The following is a 19,224-nucleotide window of genomic DNA, read 5'->3' on the forward strand; positions in this document are numbered from 1 at the left end:
AAGTACCAAATTGCGGAAGTGAACCGCTATTAATGCCATATAATTTGATAAAAATGTGTGTTTGTGTGTGTGTGTTTCACTCACTTTCCCGACGAGCATGACTGACGTGCTGCAAACAGAGAGCTGTAGCATAGCTTTTCTCATTTATGCTCGCCTTCAACATTCTACATTCACGGCAGATAGATGCAAGAGCCGTTATGAACAAAACCAATGGTTCAAAAACAAAAATATAAAAGTGAGGAGAGCAACGTTATGCATTTTGCCGCCTTCTCCTGTGTCATCGTTACTAAGCAACGTAGTAAACAGCTGCTGGTTTGATGACGAAAACGAACCGCGGGTCGGACCCAAATAATATAATGTGAACACAGTCTAGTGGGCGCAGGGGGAGGGGGGAGTAATCGAACTCGGGTTCGGTCCAGGCAATCGAACCAAGTGTGAAAGCACCCTAAGACATGAGCACCTGTGAACCTGGGGCAGTGCCCAGGTCCTGGTTGTAGAACCTCATGAATATGAGCGGAGAGGACCAGCCCGCTGTATCACAAACCTCTTGCAGGGAAACACCTGAAATTAAGGCCTTGGACGCCGCCATATTCCTAGTAGATTAAGCTCTGTCTGCCAAAGGTGATGGCTGGCCAGAAACCTCATATACAAGACTCGACTATAAAATAACCACTTCTCTGTTTGGATGCAGGGAGCCCCTTTTTAGGTGATCCAAAGCAGACAAATAGCTGATCAGTTTTCCTCCACGCAGCTTTGTGGACATAATTATCCAGCGCTCTCACTGGACACACATGGCTCAGCTTTTCGTGGTTCGGAATCACTGAAAGGAGGAGGGCAAAAGGCTTGTAAAACAATAGGCCACAGTACATTGGTTGGCACCTTATGGACATAGCCTGGCTTTGGGTAAAGGAATGCCTTGACCATCCCCAGTGCAAACTCAAGGTACATGGGGACACCAACAAGGCCTGGAGATCTCCTACTCTCCTACTCTTTTAAGAGAAGATATCAGGCTAGCAGGAACACTGTTTTTAAGGTAAGAAACCTTTCTGGAACAGTATCAAGGGGCTTGAAGGGAGCCGCTGATAAACTCTCTAGAACAATAGTCACGTTCAAGTCAGGTCAGATTGGGATCGGAACAGTCAAAATAATTATGCAGTTCCATCTGTTGCCAGGTCCCAAGATGGAACTCTGGTGCAAATTGCAGGCCTCAGCCTCAAAGCGCCACAAAGAAACATGTCACCATTGGGTTCCTCCCCAAAGATACACAACCCAAAGGGACATGGTAAGCAGCTATGGCCCCCACATACACCTTTAGTGTGGAAGGGGATAGCCCTGTAGAAAACCGATCTTACAGAACCCCTAGCACTGAACCAACTGGACAGTTAACTGGATCCCACTGACGCATTCTGTACCAAGAAGTAAAGACTCTCCACTTAAGGGCATAAAGTTTCCTTATGGATGGAGCTCTGGAGTGAAGTATAGAAACCTGAGAATATGAGTTGGGCCCCCTCAGAGGCCAAACCCACAGGTTCCATATCTCTGGGCTGGGGTGAAGGATCATACCTCCCGTTTGAGAAAGAAAGTCCCTCCTGACTAAAATCTCCAGGGGAGAGCCATTGAGCAGGGACACTAGTTCCGAGAACCATATTCAGCTTGGCCAGTAAGGCGATAATATTAGTAGACTTATTCCGTCCCGGCGGACATTCTCCAGAACTCCTGGGAGCAGAGCAGTCAGGGAAAAAGCATACAGACGTAGCCTTGGCCATGTCTGTACCATAGCATCCAGTCCTAGGTGTTGTAAATTGACCCATTTGTTTTCTTTATGTTTGTAGTAAACTTAAGTTCGTAGTGGGGGAAGGAAGAGGTCAGGGACGACGAACAACTGCTGACTGAGTCTTTATTGAAAAACGGTTCAACAGAAGGACTGTGCAACGCACAACAACGAAAATAAACAATCCACAAAGGGCTTCACTCCAGGTTCGGCATACGCTATCCACAAGGGCTTCTCTCCAAGTTTGGTTTACACCATCCACAAGGGCTTCTCTCCACGAACCTCGACTCGACTCAGTCAACAGTTCCCCTCTCTCTCACACGTTCCTGCTTCTCACTGCGTTTTATCCTGTCTCCGCGCCAATCACTGGAATGAGAAACAGGTGTTCGTGATTTGTATCCAACCCACTCACTTACCAAGCGTTTCCCGATATTCTCTCCGGTTGCAGACCTCGCTGAACCACGCCCCCCTCGCCACATACCCCCACCGCCCGACTCAGGCCGGGGAGCCGTCCGGCCTGCGCCCCCCCCCCCCCCTTTCTGGAGAGGAAATCAGCCGCAGCCATCCAAACACCCGGCCTGTGGACCACCTTGAACTTAAAAGGCTGTAAAGCCAGATACCAACGAGTGATCCGCGCGTTGGTATCCTTCATGCGGTGGAGCCACTGCAGAGGAGCGTGGTCCGAACAGAGAGTGAATTCCCGCCCCAGGAGATAATAGCGGAGGGTGAGGACGGCCCACCTGATAGCCAAACATTCTTTTTCTACGGTACTGTACTTAGCCTCTCTCTTCGAGAGCTTACGGCTAATGTACAGTACCGGCCGCTCCTCACCCTCTATCTCCTGGGACAGGACAGCACCCAGCCCCCTGTCCGACGCGTCAGTCTGCAACAGAAAAGGGAGAGAAAAGTCAGGAGAGTGAAGCAATGGCCCGCCACATAGAGCAGCTTTTACCTGGGTGAAAGCCTGCTAGCACGGCTCCGTCCACTGGACCGTATCTGGAGCATCCTTTTTAGTTAGATCAGTCAACGAGCTGGTGAGGGCCGAATAATTAGGTACAAACCTTCTATAATATCCCGCCAGCCCGAGGAACTGTCTAACCTCCTTTTTGGTCTTGGGGCGTGGACAGGTCGCAATCGCTGCCGTCTTATCAATTTGGGGACGCACCTGCCCATGCCCCAAGTGGAAGCCCAGATACCTGACTTCCACGCGCCCAATTGCACACTTCTTCGGGTTGGCCGTGAGCCCAGCCGCTCTCAGCGATCTCAGGACGGCTCTCACATGCTGCATATGCCGCTGCCAATCATTACTGTAGATAATAATATCATCCAGATAGGCAGCTGCATATGCAGCATGGGGCCGGAGAATTTTATCCATGAGTCGCTGAAAGGTGGCCGGTGCCCCGAACAACCCAAACGGAAGCGTAACAAATTGGTGTAATCCGAACAGCGTCGTGAAAGCTGTCTTTTCTTTGGATAAAGGCGACAAGGGGATCTGCCAGTACCCTTTCGTTAAATCCAGTGTCGAATAAAATCGAGCCGCACCTAGCCGGTCAAGCAATTCGTCCACCCGTGGCATTGGATACGCGTCGAATTTCGACACTGCATTCACCCTGCGATAGTCCACGCAGAAACTAACCGAGCCGTCGGTCTTAGGAACCAAAACTATCGGGCTCGCCCAGTTACTGCTGGACTCTTCTATTACTCCCATTTTCAGCATTGCCTCTAATTCATCCTGAACTACCTTTTTTTTTTGTGTTCAGGTAACCTATACAGCCGGCTGCGAACAACCACGCCCGGCTCCGTCTCGACATGGTGCTGAATGAGGTTGGTACGTCCCGGCAGGGGAGAGAACACATCTGCAAATTCTGTTTGCAACTGGGATAAATCAGTGAGCTGGGAGGGCGAGAGGTGATCTCCCCCCGGGACCAGAGCGAGAGATTGAGTTTTTACATTCGCCTCTGGTCCGAGATCATCCTCCCCGCTAATCACCGTCGCCAGCATCACTGCCTCATTCCATTTTTTTAGTAGGTTGAGGTGATAGATTTGACGTGCCCCCCTCCTGTCGGACCGTACCACCTCGTAATCGAGCTCGCCCACTTGCCGTGTGACCTCAAAGGGTCCTTGCCACTTTGCAAGTAATTTCGAACTGGAAGTAGGGAGCAATACAAGCACTTTTTCTCCCGTTGCAAATTTACGTAGGTTAGACCGTCGGTTATACAGTTGGCTCTGTCTATGCTGGGCCTGTAACAAATTCTCCATTGATAGCTGCCCCAAAGTGTGGAGTTTTGATCTCAAGTCCAGCACATACTGAATTTCATTTTTGGCCTGTGATGGTCCGTCCTCCCAAGTCTCCCTGAGGACATCCAGCACCCCACGGGGCTGGCGCCCAAAGAAAAGCTCGAAGGGGGAAAACCCGTGGAGGCTTGCGGGACCTCTCGCACTGCGAATAACAGAGGTTCTAACCACTTATCCCAATTTTTGGCGTCCTCTTGTACGAACTTACGAATCATGGATTTAAGCGTGCGATTAAAACGTTCGACCAGCCCATCCGTTTGTGGGTGAAAGACGCTGGTACGAACCGATTTAATGCCCAATAATTCGTATAGTTCGCGTAACGCACGTGACATAAACGCTGTGCCTTGATCAGTGAAGATTTCTTTTGGAATCCCCACCCGGGAGATTAAGCGAAACAGTACATCCGCAACACTTTTAGCAGAAATGTTGCGGAGAGCCACTGCTTCAGGATATCGTGTTGCATAATCAACAATGACTAATGCAAAGCGATGTCCCCTTGCTGATCGTTCTAATGGCCCGATGAGGTCCATACCAATTCTCTCGAAGGGGATGTGCATTAATGGAAGCGGGCGCAATGGCGCTTTTGGGGTGGCCGGTGGGTTCACCAACTGGCATTCATGACAAGACGCGCACCACCTGCGTACATTCTCGTGAATGCCCGGCCAGAAAAACCGGGTCATGAGACGATTTAGTGTCGCTGCCTGTCCCAAATGCCCCGCCATTGGATTAGAATGAGCCGCGTGGAAAAGCATTTCCCTGCGGCTCTTTGGTACTAATAACTGGGTTGTATCTTCTTTTGTCTGAGTGTCTTGGGTCACTCGATACAACCTATCTTTTATAATCGCGAAATATGGGTAAGCAAGCGGACGTCCAGGCTGGAGAGGCTGACCATCAATCATAGAGACCCTATCAAATGCATTTTTTAATGTCAGGGGAAAATCATCGCGTTCCGGAAGAATTAGTCTTCCGGCTTCACTCAGATCCCTTGCAGCAGGACTCTCCGGTCTCTGATCAGTCTCTCCCACCTGTACTCGTGCTTGCTCACCCCGCATTCTTTTCCCCCAAGAGGCATCCGAGCATAAACATCCCAATAATTGTTTAAACGCGGGCCAATCCATCCCCAAAATTATCGGATGCCGGAGGTGCGGGTTAACTGCCACCTCAACACTATGCTTTTGTCCCCTAAATTTAATTATGACGGACATTACGGGATATCTTACCACATCCCCGTGCACGCACCGAACCCCAACCATGCGGCCTGTATCCAATGCCCCAGATGAAATCAGGCTTTGATGGAGAGAGGTTTGGTTACAGCCCAAGTCCACCAAAGCCTGATAGGTACCACCCTTGATACTCACAGGTATTTGGTACCCGCCAGCCTGACCAGGGGCGGCCTGTGGATCGTCGGGGACCCGGATCACCGTCCCGACCTCCATAACCGGACACTTATCCACAAAATGATCCGGATCCCCGCACCGCCAACAGGCCGGCCCAGACCTGCCCGCCGCTCCAGTGGCAGAGAGTGGGCTGAATAGATGGCGCGGAGAGAGGGGAGAAGCAGGAGCGGGGTCCGTCCCGGCAGCAGGGAGTCCCGCCCCCCTGGGCGGGGCTCTGGGTGAGTAGGAAGGTGCCGGTCCCGTTCCGCCCCGACGAGGTGGGCCGGGCGGACGAGACCTAGGAAGAGGGACAGGTCTAGAGAGAGAGGGGGACAAAAGAGAGGGAGAGAGAGAGGCAGCTGGAAGGGGTTCGCCGCCCCCTTGGCACGCCACCAGATGATCCTCCGCCAGTTGGATGGCTGAGTCCAGCGACGTGGGGCGGTGGCACTGGACCCACTCGGCCGTCTTTTTCGGGAGCCGAGTGATGAATTGCTCCAGCACCACGCGATCGACGACCAGGTCCACGTTGCTTCCCTCAGCCAGCAACCATTTGCGGCACGAGTCCCAGAGCTGCTGGGCCAACGTGAAGGGCCGGCCGGACTCACCCAGGTCGAGGGAGCGGAAGCGCTGTCGGTGCTGCTCTGGGGTCCGACCGACCCGCTGGACGATGGCCCGCCGTAGGTCTTCATAGACCAGGAGGTTCGGGACGGGGAGCTGCTGTGCCGCCACCTGTGCTTCTCCTGAGAGGAGCGGGACCAGCCTCATCGACCACTGGTCCCGCGGCCATTTACACGCCTCCGCGGATCTCTCGAAGAGGTCTAAGAACACCTCTGGATCGTCCAGTGGACCCATCTTATTTAATGGCAGGTGGACAGGCACAGCGGGCTGCTCGGTGGGCTGTTCGGTGGGCGCCCGGGGAACCTCCCGGTCAATCCAGCTGCGGAACGCCTCGCGGTCCTCCTGCTGGGTCTGCAGAATGGCTTGGAAACACCGCACCTGGTCGCCTCTTAACTCCAGCAGGGCCTGTTGTTGCTCGCGGTGCAGGACCGCGAGGGACGCGATGATGTCCGCAAATGTGGCGGAGGACGAAGATTGCATGGCGACGTGCTCACCGCCTTCCTTCCCGGGTTTCGGCACCAGTGTAGTAAACTTAAGTTCGTAGTGGGGGAAGGAAGAGGTCAGGGATGACGAACAACTGCTGACTGAGTCTTTATTGAAAAACGGTTCAACAGAAGGACTGTGCAACGCACAACAACGAAAATAAACAATCCACAAAGGGCTTCACTCCAGGTTCGGCATACGCTATCCACAAGGGCTTCTCTCCAAGTTTTGTTTACACCATCCACAAGGGCTTCTCTCCACGAACCTCGACTCGACTCAGTCAACAGTTCCCCTCTCTCTCACACGCTCCTGCTTCTCACGGCGTTTTATCCTGTCTCCGCGCCAATCACTGGAATGAGAAACAGGTGTTCGTGATTTGTATCCAACCCACTCACTTACCAAGCGTCTCCCGCTATTCTCTCCGGTTGCAGACCTCGCTGAACCACGCCCCCCTCGCCACAATGTTTTATTTTATATTTCTCTTTGTACTACATCTCCCCCAATTCCTAGTAAATTACACTACCATATATGGTGCACTACATTACCCACAACCCCCTGTTCAAGGTCTATAAATAGACCTTCCTGAGGTGTGGGTGTTTGGACACCCAACCATGTCCTTTGAGTCCTTTCCTTAGGATGTGTTAAGTAGTGATGGGCAGATTGAGGCTTTTTCGAAACACTGAAGCGGTTGAAGCAAATGTGCCGTAATGTGTAGAGGCTTCGAAACAATCTGACACCTGTCTCCATGGTGACCCCTAGTGGTCAGAACAGTGCAAATGCAACAAAACTCAGGCCAAACATGCATTAAAAACACCTTTTACAAATGTTTTGCAAAAGTTTTATTGAGAGTAAAATCTATCAAATGCATTTAACTAATCATCTAATAAGATTAAATATAGAGTGTCTGTATAATATGTGTTCTTTTATCAGTTTTCAGGGCTTGTTTTCTTTGTTCCATGGCTCAAGCTAAAAAGGCTAAAAGGCAGATTAAAATTCAAATAAAGGCAAATTATAGATTAAGAACTACCATTATTCTGTAATAATAATGTATAAAACCATAGGGTAAAGTCCATAGACACTTGTTCAATAGTTCTCAGTGAATCTGCATGATTCATGGGTTCACTTTACTTTTCATTACCCTCTACCAGTGAACCATTGAAATTTTTAACTGTTTTGAAACGTTTTGAAACTGTGATGACGTAATGAATTCTTGTTTACTGAAATCACGTGACTTTGCAGTTTGATACATGCTCCAAATCACTGATTCGAAACAAAAGATTCATAAAGCTTCTGAGCTTCATGAAGCAGTGTTTCGAAATTAGCCATCACTAGTGTTAAGTAAGTTTGTTTTTGTCAATTCTATGGTTTGAATTTGTTTATTTAAATTATTTGGATTGGGTTTAATAATTATCTTAGATTGAGTATATATTGTTAATGTTTATTCATGAATTGTTTGTATGAGCCTGATTTTTCTTCTTGTATGGTTTGTAGTGACTGTTCATCCTGTTCAACCTATTCATCCCATCCTGTTAATCCTGCCCTTCTTTTTAACATCTATCCATTTACATCATGTGAACTTGCTCCATGTGCCTCCATGTGCTTTAGGAGATTTGACTTATTCAAGACTTAAGCATCCTGAATTCAATAAATTAGACTGCAAAGGACTGGTGTTTTTTTTCAGACACACCACCAAGTTTCTACAACTCCAACAAACTTTGTATATTTAACATCTGATATCCAACACCAGGGGGCTAGGTGTGTGAAGGAGAACCAAAGTGGACAGTGTGTCATGCCCTGAGATGCAAACAGATCCACTTCTGCTTGACCATAAACCTCCCATATACGCTTCACCACCTCAGGGTGTCTTGACAGGATGTCTGCTCCTACGTTTTGGTACTCTGGGATGTATACTGCTCTCAGAGAGTGCAACTTCCCTAGGGACCACAGGAGGATCTGGTGCACCAGATTGCATAGTGGACGCAAATGCAGACCCCCCTGGTGATTTATGTAAGAGACCACGGATGTGTTGTCTGTGCGAACAAGCACATGATGGCCTCGTAGGTCTGGGAGGAAGTGTTTCAGTGCCATGAAGACAGCCATCATCTTCAGGCAATTTATGTGGCACGAGAGATGATGACTCCTCCACAGACCCTGAGCTGAACAATCTTCAGACCTGCCAACATGTACGCATTTTGTGTAGTGGGTACGCATTTTGACCTCAAAGTACGCCGGTACGATTTGTCACTTTATACTACGCAAAAACCCGGTGAGTCCTCTGTGCACGCGTAGTACTCAAATTCAGTTCGACCAATCATAGTGCTGGGTTCATTTCCCCAAATAGCAAGCGGGGATGGTTGACAAATGCGTACGGCCTATCATTAAAAAGAGACTGCATATCGAAATCCCGCTCAAGCCTCCTTCCACTCCTGCCGTCTGTGACTGAATTCTCAAGCGAGGACAGTACAGCAGTCACTTCTGACTCCTTGAGGTAAACGGGTATAAAATGCTCAAGTAATGTTGAACAACAAATCTAAATAAAATTGAAATCGCTATATGGCTTGGTGATTATGAAAGTGCTGTGATGTGTGACTGACTGACAAGCGCGAGTCTGGAGAAACAGGCGTTTATTTATTTATTCTCAGTGTTGAGAAACGTATAGCCTACATGTGTTGCGTTATTGTGTACATACTAACTAAAGTACCTAATTATGTTACATAGCCTGCTTTTGTATGAAAACTAGCACGTTAGTTACTTATGCATAAAGTACCGTTGTCTCAGTGCTGCGCAAGCCCTCTCTCATAAACCCAAAGGTGCGTGCAAGTACAGAGAGAGCGAGGATCATTGTAAAATGAAAATTGCTTGGTTTAAAACTTGTTCTTGCTTGTTTTTTGGTTTTTTTGTCTTTTTGTCAGAAAATATTTTAATTATCCACCCGTGTTTTCACGATTGGGTAAATGACGGACGCTTTAGTTAACACAACCCCTCCTTATATGTAGGACTAACTTCTACTTGATATTCTTGAATACTCGATTCGTTTTGCTCTTATTGGTCCTTTCTATTCATTGTGGACTGTTTTCTATAAATATGTTTGTATTGGCTAACCTTTATTCAGTGAATGTTTGTCTTGTTTATAATTCAAAGACAGCACGTTACAATTTTTTTCCGGTGGGATTTAGTATCATATTTGGATATTGGAATAATAAATTAAGTATTTTAAATGAATCACATATAAACTCAATGTTTACTCTTTTCTAAGGGTTTCTTAATTTTAGACTATTTTTCATTTCAAAACCTATATAAAATACTCGACTGTTAGGTTAGTTGTATGTAAATACAGCCTACTTGAAATTGCAAACAAATTTTTTTAGTCCATATTAAATGTATGAATTCGATTCACACATTATGCAAAGCAATATTAATCATGAATTAAAAAAATGCTTTTGAGCAGGTGTAGTGAAATGTTTAATTTTCAAATTAAAAAAAAAAACTTTAACAATCAAAATTAGATTAACGAAGATGGGTGTGTGTGTGCTTTGTGTATTGTATTCTCAAAAATGTAAAAAAAAAAAAAAAAAATATATGACCCCCCCAAAACTCCGTATCCCGTCCCGTCACACTGGTACTCGAAAAAATTTTCCAAGGTTGGCAGGTCTGAATCTTCCATTATGGCTCCCCATCCCATGAGAGAAGCATCTGTCATGAGCGTGACAATGAGCTCCTAACACAGGACCCTGGGACAAGAACCAAGGCTTCCTCCATATAACCAAGGAGTGGGACGTGGGACATCTGCGCTTGACCTTGATCATACATAGATATACGATATATATATATATATATATATATATATATATATATATATATATATATATATATATATATATTTGTGTGTTTGTGTACTGCACTATGTCGGGGCAGACAACAATATAAAGGACAAACAGTATGATCAAAGACCGCTTGCTGATGCACAGATGCTAACGCCGTTCATTCTGGATGTGCTTTTATGCTTTCCTGGTTGTGACGTCACCCGCCCGTGACGTTCCGTCTCACCATTGGACTAGTCAACACGTGCTTCAGAGGCAGTCACACAGAAGCAATCCCTTGAAAGGAAACAGTTATTTGAACATCAGCAACATTCTACACACTATTATTATTATTTTTTTTTTTTTTCTTCTATTGCTAGGAAGTGGCTATGGAAGGAAGCAACTACAATCATTCTGTTGACACTTTCAGTTGATATTTTTTCTTATACATTTCCATGTTGTCATGCTTAGTGAATGATTCATCAAAGTGGAAAAATCAACTAAACAGTTGCATCACCCACAAAAAAAAGTTTCAGCTGAAAGTGCTAGATATTCATGCCAGATATTATGCATAATTGCTACTGCTGTTTTAAAATGTGAGCTATAATGCAAACAAGTTCAGCTTAGAACAGAATATTATGAATTTGTCATACCCATAAATTAATTGGTTCTCAACGTTTTGTTTTTCAGCAAAATTATTATTATTTTTTTCTCTTTCAAATCAGTTCACAAGCCGGATTAGAACCCTTTAGGGACCATATTTGGCCCACAGGCTGTATGTTTGACACGCTTGTCTTTTGAACATCCAGAGTAGCCATTAACAGCCATGGTTTTGTATTTTCTGTTGCTTTTTTGCTTTTTTGTTGTAACTTTCTGTGTCTCATAGCCTGTACTTTTCAAACTACACATAATGTACAATGCTCTCTTAAAAACAAGGGCATGAGAACATGTCCTTGATTTACATCCCAGGCATACAGACAAGAATGCACTTCATGTACCTTTGCTAACTAAACAAAACGGGTGGGTAGAATTTCAAGGCTGGCTCACCAAAAAAAGTAATATTTACTTAAAGCCAACTGTATCTATGTGGTCCAAAGGTCTCATGAAGGACTGGGCTCTCTCTGAAGATGTTTTATAGTTTGTTGCAATAGGTTTGAGTTTGGAGGGAAAAAAAGCATGAGAAGTTTTACTGGCAACATTTGCAGTTGCCAAGGAAGCTTAGATGAATCAAAAATGTCCTAAAATTGGCTATCTTGGATGATAGTTTATCCTGCTATTTTCATTTTATTTTTTTGGGCTGTATTAATAACACAAACTAAGGCTAGTTTTTATCATACATTCAAGGCCATGAGATATCTTTAAATGGTTTAATGACTTTGTTAAATAATTTTTTTTATCCTGGATATCCATTAGTCGATACATGTTGATTAAGAATGTTAAGTAAATATCTGTATGCTGTACAAATATTATTGCATCAAGTTGGTTAGTGTTGAATGAATGAATTTTATTAATTAAGATTAACCCCTTGAGATGTACCATCTCGTTTTCAAGGGGGTCCTAACATACAACATAACACAATCACAACGTAATAACAAAAATAAAACTAAAAAATATAATTATCAATACATCAACAAACAAACAACCAAACACATATTACATCACCAAGTTACCAGAATGGTCAATAATAAATATACAACAAAATATACTGATCAATGAATACAATTACAAATGAACATCAAGTATATAAAAAAAAAAAAAAAAAAAAAAAATATATATATATATATATATATATATATATATATATATATATAAACAATTGTAAAATAAATAAATAAATATATATATATATATATATATATATATATATATATATATATATAAAAAACTGTGTCAGTTGTTTATTACTCAATTTTTCAAAAACTTTAGATATAGAACATATAATAGATATAGGTCTATAATTATTAATATCAAGTACATCACCTCCCATGAGAAGTGGAGTAATAATATGCACATTTCCAGATAACTGGCAACTCACATGTAGACAAGAAAAGTTAAATAAATCAGCAAGTGGATACATAAGAATATGAGAAGATGATTTAAGAAACCTATTTTCAATTCCATCCAGTCCAGCACCACTAGTCACATTTAATTCATTAATGGCATTTGAACTTCAATTGGTAAGATCTTCCTAAATGAAAACAATTGAACGATTACAAGATAAAGTCTCATAAAAAAGTGCCAATTTTAGATTTTGCATTTTGTCTTGCTCAAATTTCTCAAATGCATATTATCTGTTAACTATTAAATTACTTAAATACAAAATTGGGCTAAAGAACTCAAAAATATCCAAGTGTACTTCATGGAAAGTCCTTTGAGGTTCATAAAACCACAGGCACATCAGCTATTTATGGTGGTTTCTGATTTGAATCCATCACTTTCTTAAAAATATTTCTGTTCTCTGAAAGGTGGAGACTGTTGGTGATAAGTACATGACTGTGAGTGGTCTTCCAGAGCCCTGCACGCACCATGCAAAATCCATCTGTCACCTGGCCCTGGACATGATGGAGATCGCTGGACAGGTGAAAGTGGATGAGGATCCTGTGCAGGTTATGTCTCAGAATATTTTCTTGACCCCGTTACAAGTTTAAACAAAAATAACATTTTTTATGCGTTGCACATAATTTTTTTAAAGGTATTTTGTTTCAGAACATCTAATCAACAGGGTAACATATCACTGCATTCTCTGCCAGAATAACTGAATTATGTGGACACAAAATTCTTGTTTTCTCAAATCTTATCTTTGCCTAAGACTGAATACCAGTTCAAGTATATGTAATGAAGAACATTACAGCAATATCACACAAACTAGTGTGTGTGGTGCAGTTGTGTTTTATTGCTACTTACTTTTATCAGTACTGTTGGAACGCTTGTTAGAGGGGTGGATATATACAGAATAGATCCAATGTACAACGTACATGAAGAATATTACCACAGGCCTACTTTCAGATACTGGAGGCATGTTTTGCCAAGAATGTAGAAGTTGGCATGCTAAGGGTGCTGAGAATTCACATGAGATACTGTGGACTGTTTAATATATGAAATTCTATATAATATAATATAGACTATTAGTGTCAGGATTATGTTCTAATCTATTTTCTTTGTGTTTCGTTTCCTGTTCTGCTTTGTCTGGGTTTCCTTTCAGTCACTGACATTCAATGTTATGTCGAATGAACTGACATTAAGGGGTCTCATTTGGGAGCCCAGTCTCCTTCGGGTAGTAAGAAAACAGGCCAATGAAGGTTGGCGAGTGAGATTTACATGACAAGAAACTCCCCCGGACATACGGGTTTATAAGCTTGCCGGCAACTCGCTCATTCTGCTTCGGAGCCAAGCAGTTGTTTCAGAGTGCTCTGCCGATCTGCCTTTGCTGAAAGTGGGAGTGTTCTACATTGGATATACATCACATTCAGGGGTGCATTTGCCAAAGAGCAAACATGCACAGATAAGTGCAGAAATCGCACCCCTGGGCACTTCAACAGTTAAAAGAGCAGCTTCCATAAAAGAGCAACCACGGTGACTCTGTGTCTTTTTAAAGATGGCATTCCACCCGTGTATTTCTGGATGTGGTCATTTCCTTGCCCTGTCTTATAGCTATGATCACTGCCTCATGTCTGGGCTCTAAGCACGATGAGGCAGCATTTGTTGATGATTCGTTCTCACTGTGGGAACATGATCATTGAGTCCCCTGTGCTATTCCCTGTTCTGGGGGCTCATTTATAACCGTTGCGTATGCACAAAACAGGCCCTGAAAGAGGCGTACGCCAGTTCCTACGCATAAGTTGTGATTTATAAAAACAAACTTGACAGGAAAATTTGCGCACCTCCATGATGAGGTGCGTGGTGAGCTGAGGGACTGACGGCAGATGAAGGAATACTACTTTAAATCCTCATTATGAGTCCTAATCATAAATACAGTGCATGTTCACAATAACAGTTTAAATAAATAAAAGAATGATTTAAACTAGTGTGGAAACAAATTTTTTTCATTTTGATATACACATTTACATTAATATTACACTTTCACTAATGGCGATAAGCACTCAATTACATTAATCATCATCATTATTACGCAGAAGCTAAACAAAAATTATATGAATTTAGATAGTAGATGTGCTACTTTCGATCACTTTTCCTGTGATACGCTGTTTTAATGACAGTGAGGAGCACAATAATTCCTCTTTAAACTAAACTGCAGATGCAAAATATTTTAGCGAGAACAATGATCAGTGATGCACACTTCGATATTATGGCAGACACTGCTTGATTCGATAGTCGAATGGTCCGTTGCCCAGTTTGAACAATTATGAAAATACCACAGTATTTGAAGGAATCAACTTGAGGAAAACGGTAAGATTTGCACATTTCCTTTTTAAAATACTTTGTCAGTTATGCGCCGAGTCAGACAATTGTATTTACACTGCAATTAATAAGTAGGCCTATCTGTTTCCACTAAAGATAGCTTATATACATCCTAAAAGATATGTTCACCTTATCAGTAAAACTGCATAAATTTGATTTTAATTGTTTAAAACAATTAAAATACTATTTGGCCAGTGGAAATGAATGAATCAACTCCATTCTAAAACCTTTATCTTTATATGTACACACAATCTTCCTCTGACTGGGATTTATAAAGGGATTTTTGCCCAGGTTCTGGCATATGCATGGTTTTATAAATCTGAAAATTTTTGTGTGTACGCAGAATCAAGCTTTTGCATGTACCTACAATTTTAGGATGAAATCTATAGAAAGTTTTATAAATGAGGCCCCTGGTCTCTCTACACGACAGAGGACCACTTCCGTTAAAACACAGGGTGATCTGAGGACTATAATGGGAGCTCTCCCACCGGGCCAGACCCCACGGGCCTCCCACTCCTCACATACATTGCCCGCACCTCCCATCCAAGGCATGTAAGTTCTCGGCTGCATTTGCCACCAAGGCTTACGGTGCCGTTTGACTCTGTCAACATGACGGCACGTCTCATTAACGAGCGTGCCCAGTCAGTGCTGAACTGCCTGAATTCATTCAGGAGCGGGACAGCAGTTCCACTGAAACAATTTCAGAGGGTCCTGGGGCATATGACATTAAAGAACTTCAATGTTATTATGAGAAGTTTAAATATATTTATTTTATACACCACAGTCTAGTTAATGAATGGGAAACACTGAAATCGATTTGTGGCGGTCAATGTTGATATTGTGGCGGGCTGCCACAAATAAATCAATGTATGGGAGACACTTTCATATTTCCCCTTTAAAGTGACTTTCCAGTGCATTTTTTTTTTTTTTTTACCTTTATAAAATAAAAAAAATTTAAATAAAAATTTTCGATAAAGAAATATGCAATGATGGTAAAAATGAAGTGATACTTTTAAACATTAAACTAAAACTGCCAGAAGGTGGTGGTAAGTCACTGTCTTAATGAGTGAGTCATTGAGTCATTTATTCCATAATGAAGCAAGTGGCTGTATTTATGAATGAGTCATTGAATCATTGACTCTTGCAATTCGTTCAAAGCCACAGATTTGTTCATGAAACACCGTGTTGCAGATCTGCTGAAGCTTTCATTGGAACTATTATTTCCATTCAAAATAGAGCAAACAATAGTGGCATAACCTGGGGTCGGTGGTCGCGTCAGTGATACTACCTCGCTTTTTTCTTATCAGTGAGAAAGAGACTCAAAATACTGAATGTGTTATACATTATTCGAAACTAAGTGTCTACTTTTATTTGTGTACACTCACAATAATGACAAAACTTTGTGCTTGTGTAAAATAAAGAAAACAAAATGGGAGCACTTTCTGCCGTCTCAGTCTCTGTGAACCTTTTTCTGAAACACGTTTCAAAAATGAACTGTAACTCGGCTAATACTTGCCACACAGACTTGATATGTCTTTAGAAAGCTTGAAGTGTCTACTTTTATATTAAGTAAGTTATATTGAAAAACAAATATTCTCTATGAAACCAATGAGAGGTACAATTCTCCCTGCCTGGCCTCATTATTAATTAATTAATGTTACCACCCCCACATGCAGCACAGCTTTTGATATGCAAATCCGCCATGTCCGAGGCATGATAACGTAATACCCCCATCACCTCAAAACAAAGCATCAGCTTCATCATTCCTCTGCTTTTCATCGAGTTTGAAAGTCGCGTTGTGAGTTTACCTTGAATTTACTTCAGAAGAATGGGATTGATATCCAGCGGAGGTAAGTCATTTATTTCCACTTACATTAGTTAACGTGTTATTGTTACATAAACTGTAACATTAGAATGTTTGGACAGTATTTACTGTGAAATACCATGTTTGTGAATATCTGCTCAAACATAGATGTTTATATTAGGCTAAACAATATAAGAAAACTTCATAACGTCTTATGTGTTTGAAATAATTTTCATTTGGGATCTGAAGTGGCTTCTTATCACAGAATGAGGCAGACAGTATATTATATATTAGTATTCTATAGTTAATGCTATAATTAAGTATTCAAAAATTAATGCTATGTCGATTAGAGTTGCATCATAAATATAATTATTCTTATGAAAATATCCAAGATGACTTTAAGGACACAGATAAATACTCTTGCAGTCTTGTGTTTATTGTCTTCATTTCCGTCTACTTTTTATTCAGCTACAGTGAAAGTTGTATTGGGGTGTCCTTGAATGGCATGTTATTTTACTTCTGTGAAGCATATTTGGACTTTCTGCTCGAGGGCGCCCTCCAGCTTCTAGTATGAATTAAACATACATAACATTTATAATGATTTATAGCTAGGCCGCCTGCATTTTTTTCCAAAAAATAAAATGTTTTCTGTAAAGTGAAATCATAATAATTATTATTATTATTTTATGCAGCCATATAAGTAGACACAACAAACCTGGTGTTCTTCTTTTTTTGAGAATAATTAAATCACAATTTTAACCAGAAAATCACAATTAGATGCAGCCCTAGTTGCTTCTGATATCAGCATGTTCACAGTTGTTTTGATGTTTTTTACAAGTACCAGATACCACTGATGAGTCCTGCTGACTCAAACTTCCTCAAGTCTCTTAAATCTGTTTTTCTCTGAGAGTGCTGTCCCAACACCAGCAAGCTGCACTACATGAACATGGTAAAATGAAAACGCAAACACCTTCAAAATGACAGGTATGTTGAACAGGAACTGTTTCAGGAACGCACAAAATTGCGTGCTTGTTTAAGTCTCTGTCTTTAGATAAGTGTGCTTAGTAATTTGCCTTTTTGGCCTTTGTTATGTATATTTGGATTATGTTGTAAATAAAATACAATCAATCAAAAAAAGCCATACTTTTACTCACATTCTTTTTTCTGGTTCTCTCACAGTCCCCACCTGACAAGTCCATTAAAGGGATAGTTCACCCAAAAATGAAAATTTGATGTTTATCTGCTTACCCCCAGCGCATCCAAGATGTAGGTGACTTTGTTTCTTCAGTAGAACACAAATGATGATTTTTAACTCCAACCGTTACTGTCTGTCAGTCAAATAATTCTAGTGGATGGGAACTTCTACTATAAGAGCAAAAATAAACTTGCATAGACAAGTCCAAATTAAACCCTGCGGCTCGTGACGACACATTGATGTCCTAAGACACGAAACGATCGGTTTGTGTGAGAAACCAAACAGTATTTATATCATTTTTTATCTCTAATACATCACTATGTCCAACGGCATTCATCACTCGATTTGTGAGGTCTGATCGCGCTCTGACAGCAGCAGTGATGTCTTGCGCATATACTTCAGTGAGAGCGAGACATCACTGCTGCTGTCAGAGCGCGATCAGACCTCACGAATCGAGTGATGAATGCCGCAGGGTTTAATTTGGACTTGTCTATGCAAGTTTTATTTACTCTTATAGTAGAAGTTCCCATCCACTAGCATTATTTGAATGACAGACGGCAGCGGTTGCAGCTAAAAATCATCATTTGTGTTCTACTGAAGAAAAAAAGTCACCTACATCTTGGATGCGCTGGGGGTAAGCAGATAAACATCAAATTTTCATTTTTGGGTGAACTATCCCTTTAAAGGTGCTAAAGAGGATGTTTTGTTTTTTAAATTTTTGCAATATTACTTGAAACTGTCTTTACTAACTGATAATAGACTATTTATTAGGTGCACTGAAAGTAATAATATTAATATACATCATCTGTGCACGAGGTAGGGCCTTAAAAACATCAGCCAAACATTTGTGAGAGACGTGCGCGGATTGGCCCTCTGGCTTGTCAATCTCTACCGTGACGTTCCTTGTGAGAGACGAGCGCGGCTGCGCACTCCAGTAACTTTCCACTCTCCACAGGCGCTGCATGCAATGTTTTTGTCAGGAGACAGGAGTAATAACTGCAGATTATGAGTTACCTGCGGTGAGTCCGACATAATGAAACCAAAAAACACGACACAGCGAATGCCGGTGGTAAACACTCGTTTTCCAATACTCATGCACGAGTTTTGGGAGGCGTTCCTTTGAAATGAGTTGTGAAGGAGGGGGGCTGTTCTTACGCATGCGCTCATTTCAAAAACCCAGTTACAGTCTTTGGATTCTCAGTCGACGAAAAAATCCTCTCTATCACCTTTAAGGGAGGGTCTTTGTCTTCCCTGGTGTGAAACATATCATTATTCATGATCATTCATGCCCTCCCCGCATACAGATTTTAAATCAATATATTGTTTTATGTGAATGAGTGGACAGGAAGATTTTCAAATAGTTTTGAAGCAAAAATTTTAGGCTACAACATACATTTTTCAAAAGTCTTGTGAACAAATATTCAGTATGGGATTTATGGCCTGGAAGAATTTCCCTCAGAGGA

General features: G+C 42.4%; 1 protein-coding gene across 2 annotated transcripts in view; it reads left to right on the top strand.

The window, feature by feature from the left end:
* The window catches only part of gucy1b1 (guanylate cyclase 1 soluble subunit beta 1), a 63,578-nt gene that overhangs the window by 35,256 nt on the left and 9,098 nt on the right, over positions 1-19,224 (top strand). Inside the window, exon 11 of one of the 2 annotated variants that reach the window (XM_067403193.1) lies at positions 12,809-12,922. In XM_067403193.1, coding sequence (XP_067259294.1) covers positions 12,809-12,922 — 114 coding nt within the window. Of the gene's footprint in view, positions 1-12,808; positions 12,950-19,224 lie in introns of both variants that reach the window. The other variant, XM_067403192.1, reaches the window with a different exon arrangement.

The sequence above is a fragment of the Chanodichthys erythropterus genome, chromosome 12 (genome assembly GCF_024489055.1).
Source record: "Chanodichthys erythropterus isolate Z2021 chromosome 12, ASM2448905v1, whole genome shotgun sequence".
NCBI classification, from domain to species: Eukaryota; Metazoa; Chordata; class Actinopteri; order Cypriniformes; family Xenocyprididae; genus Chanodichthys; species Chanodichthys erythropterus.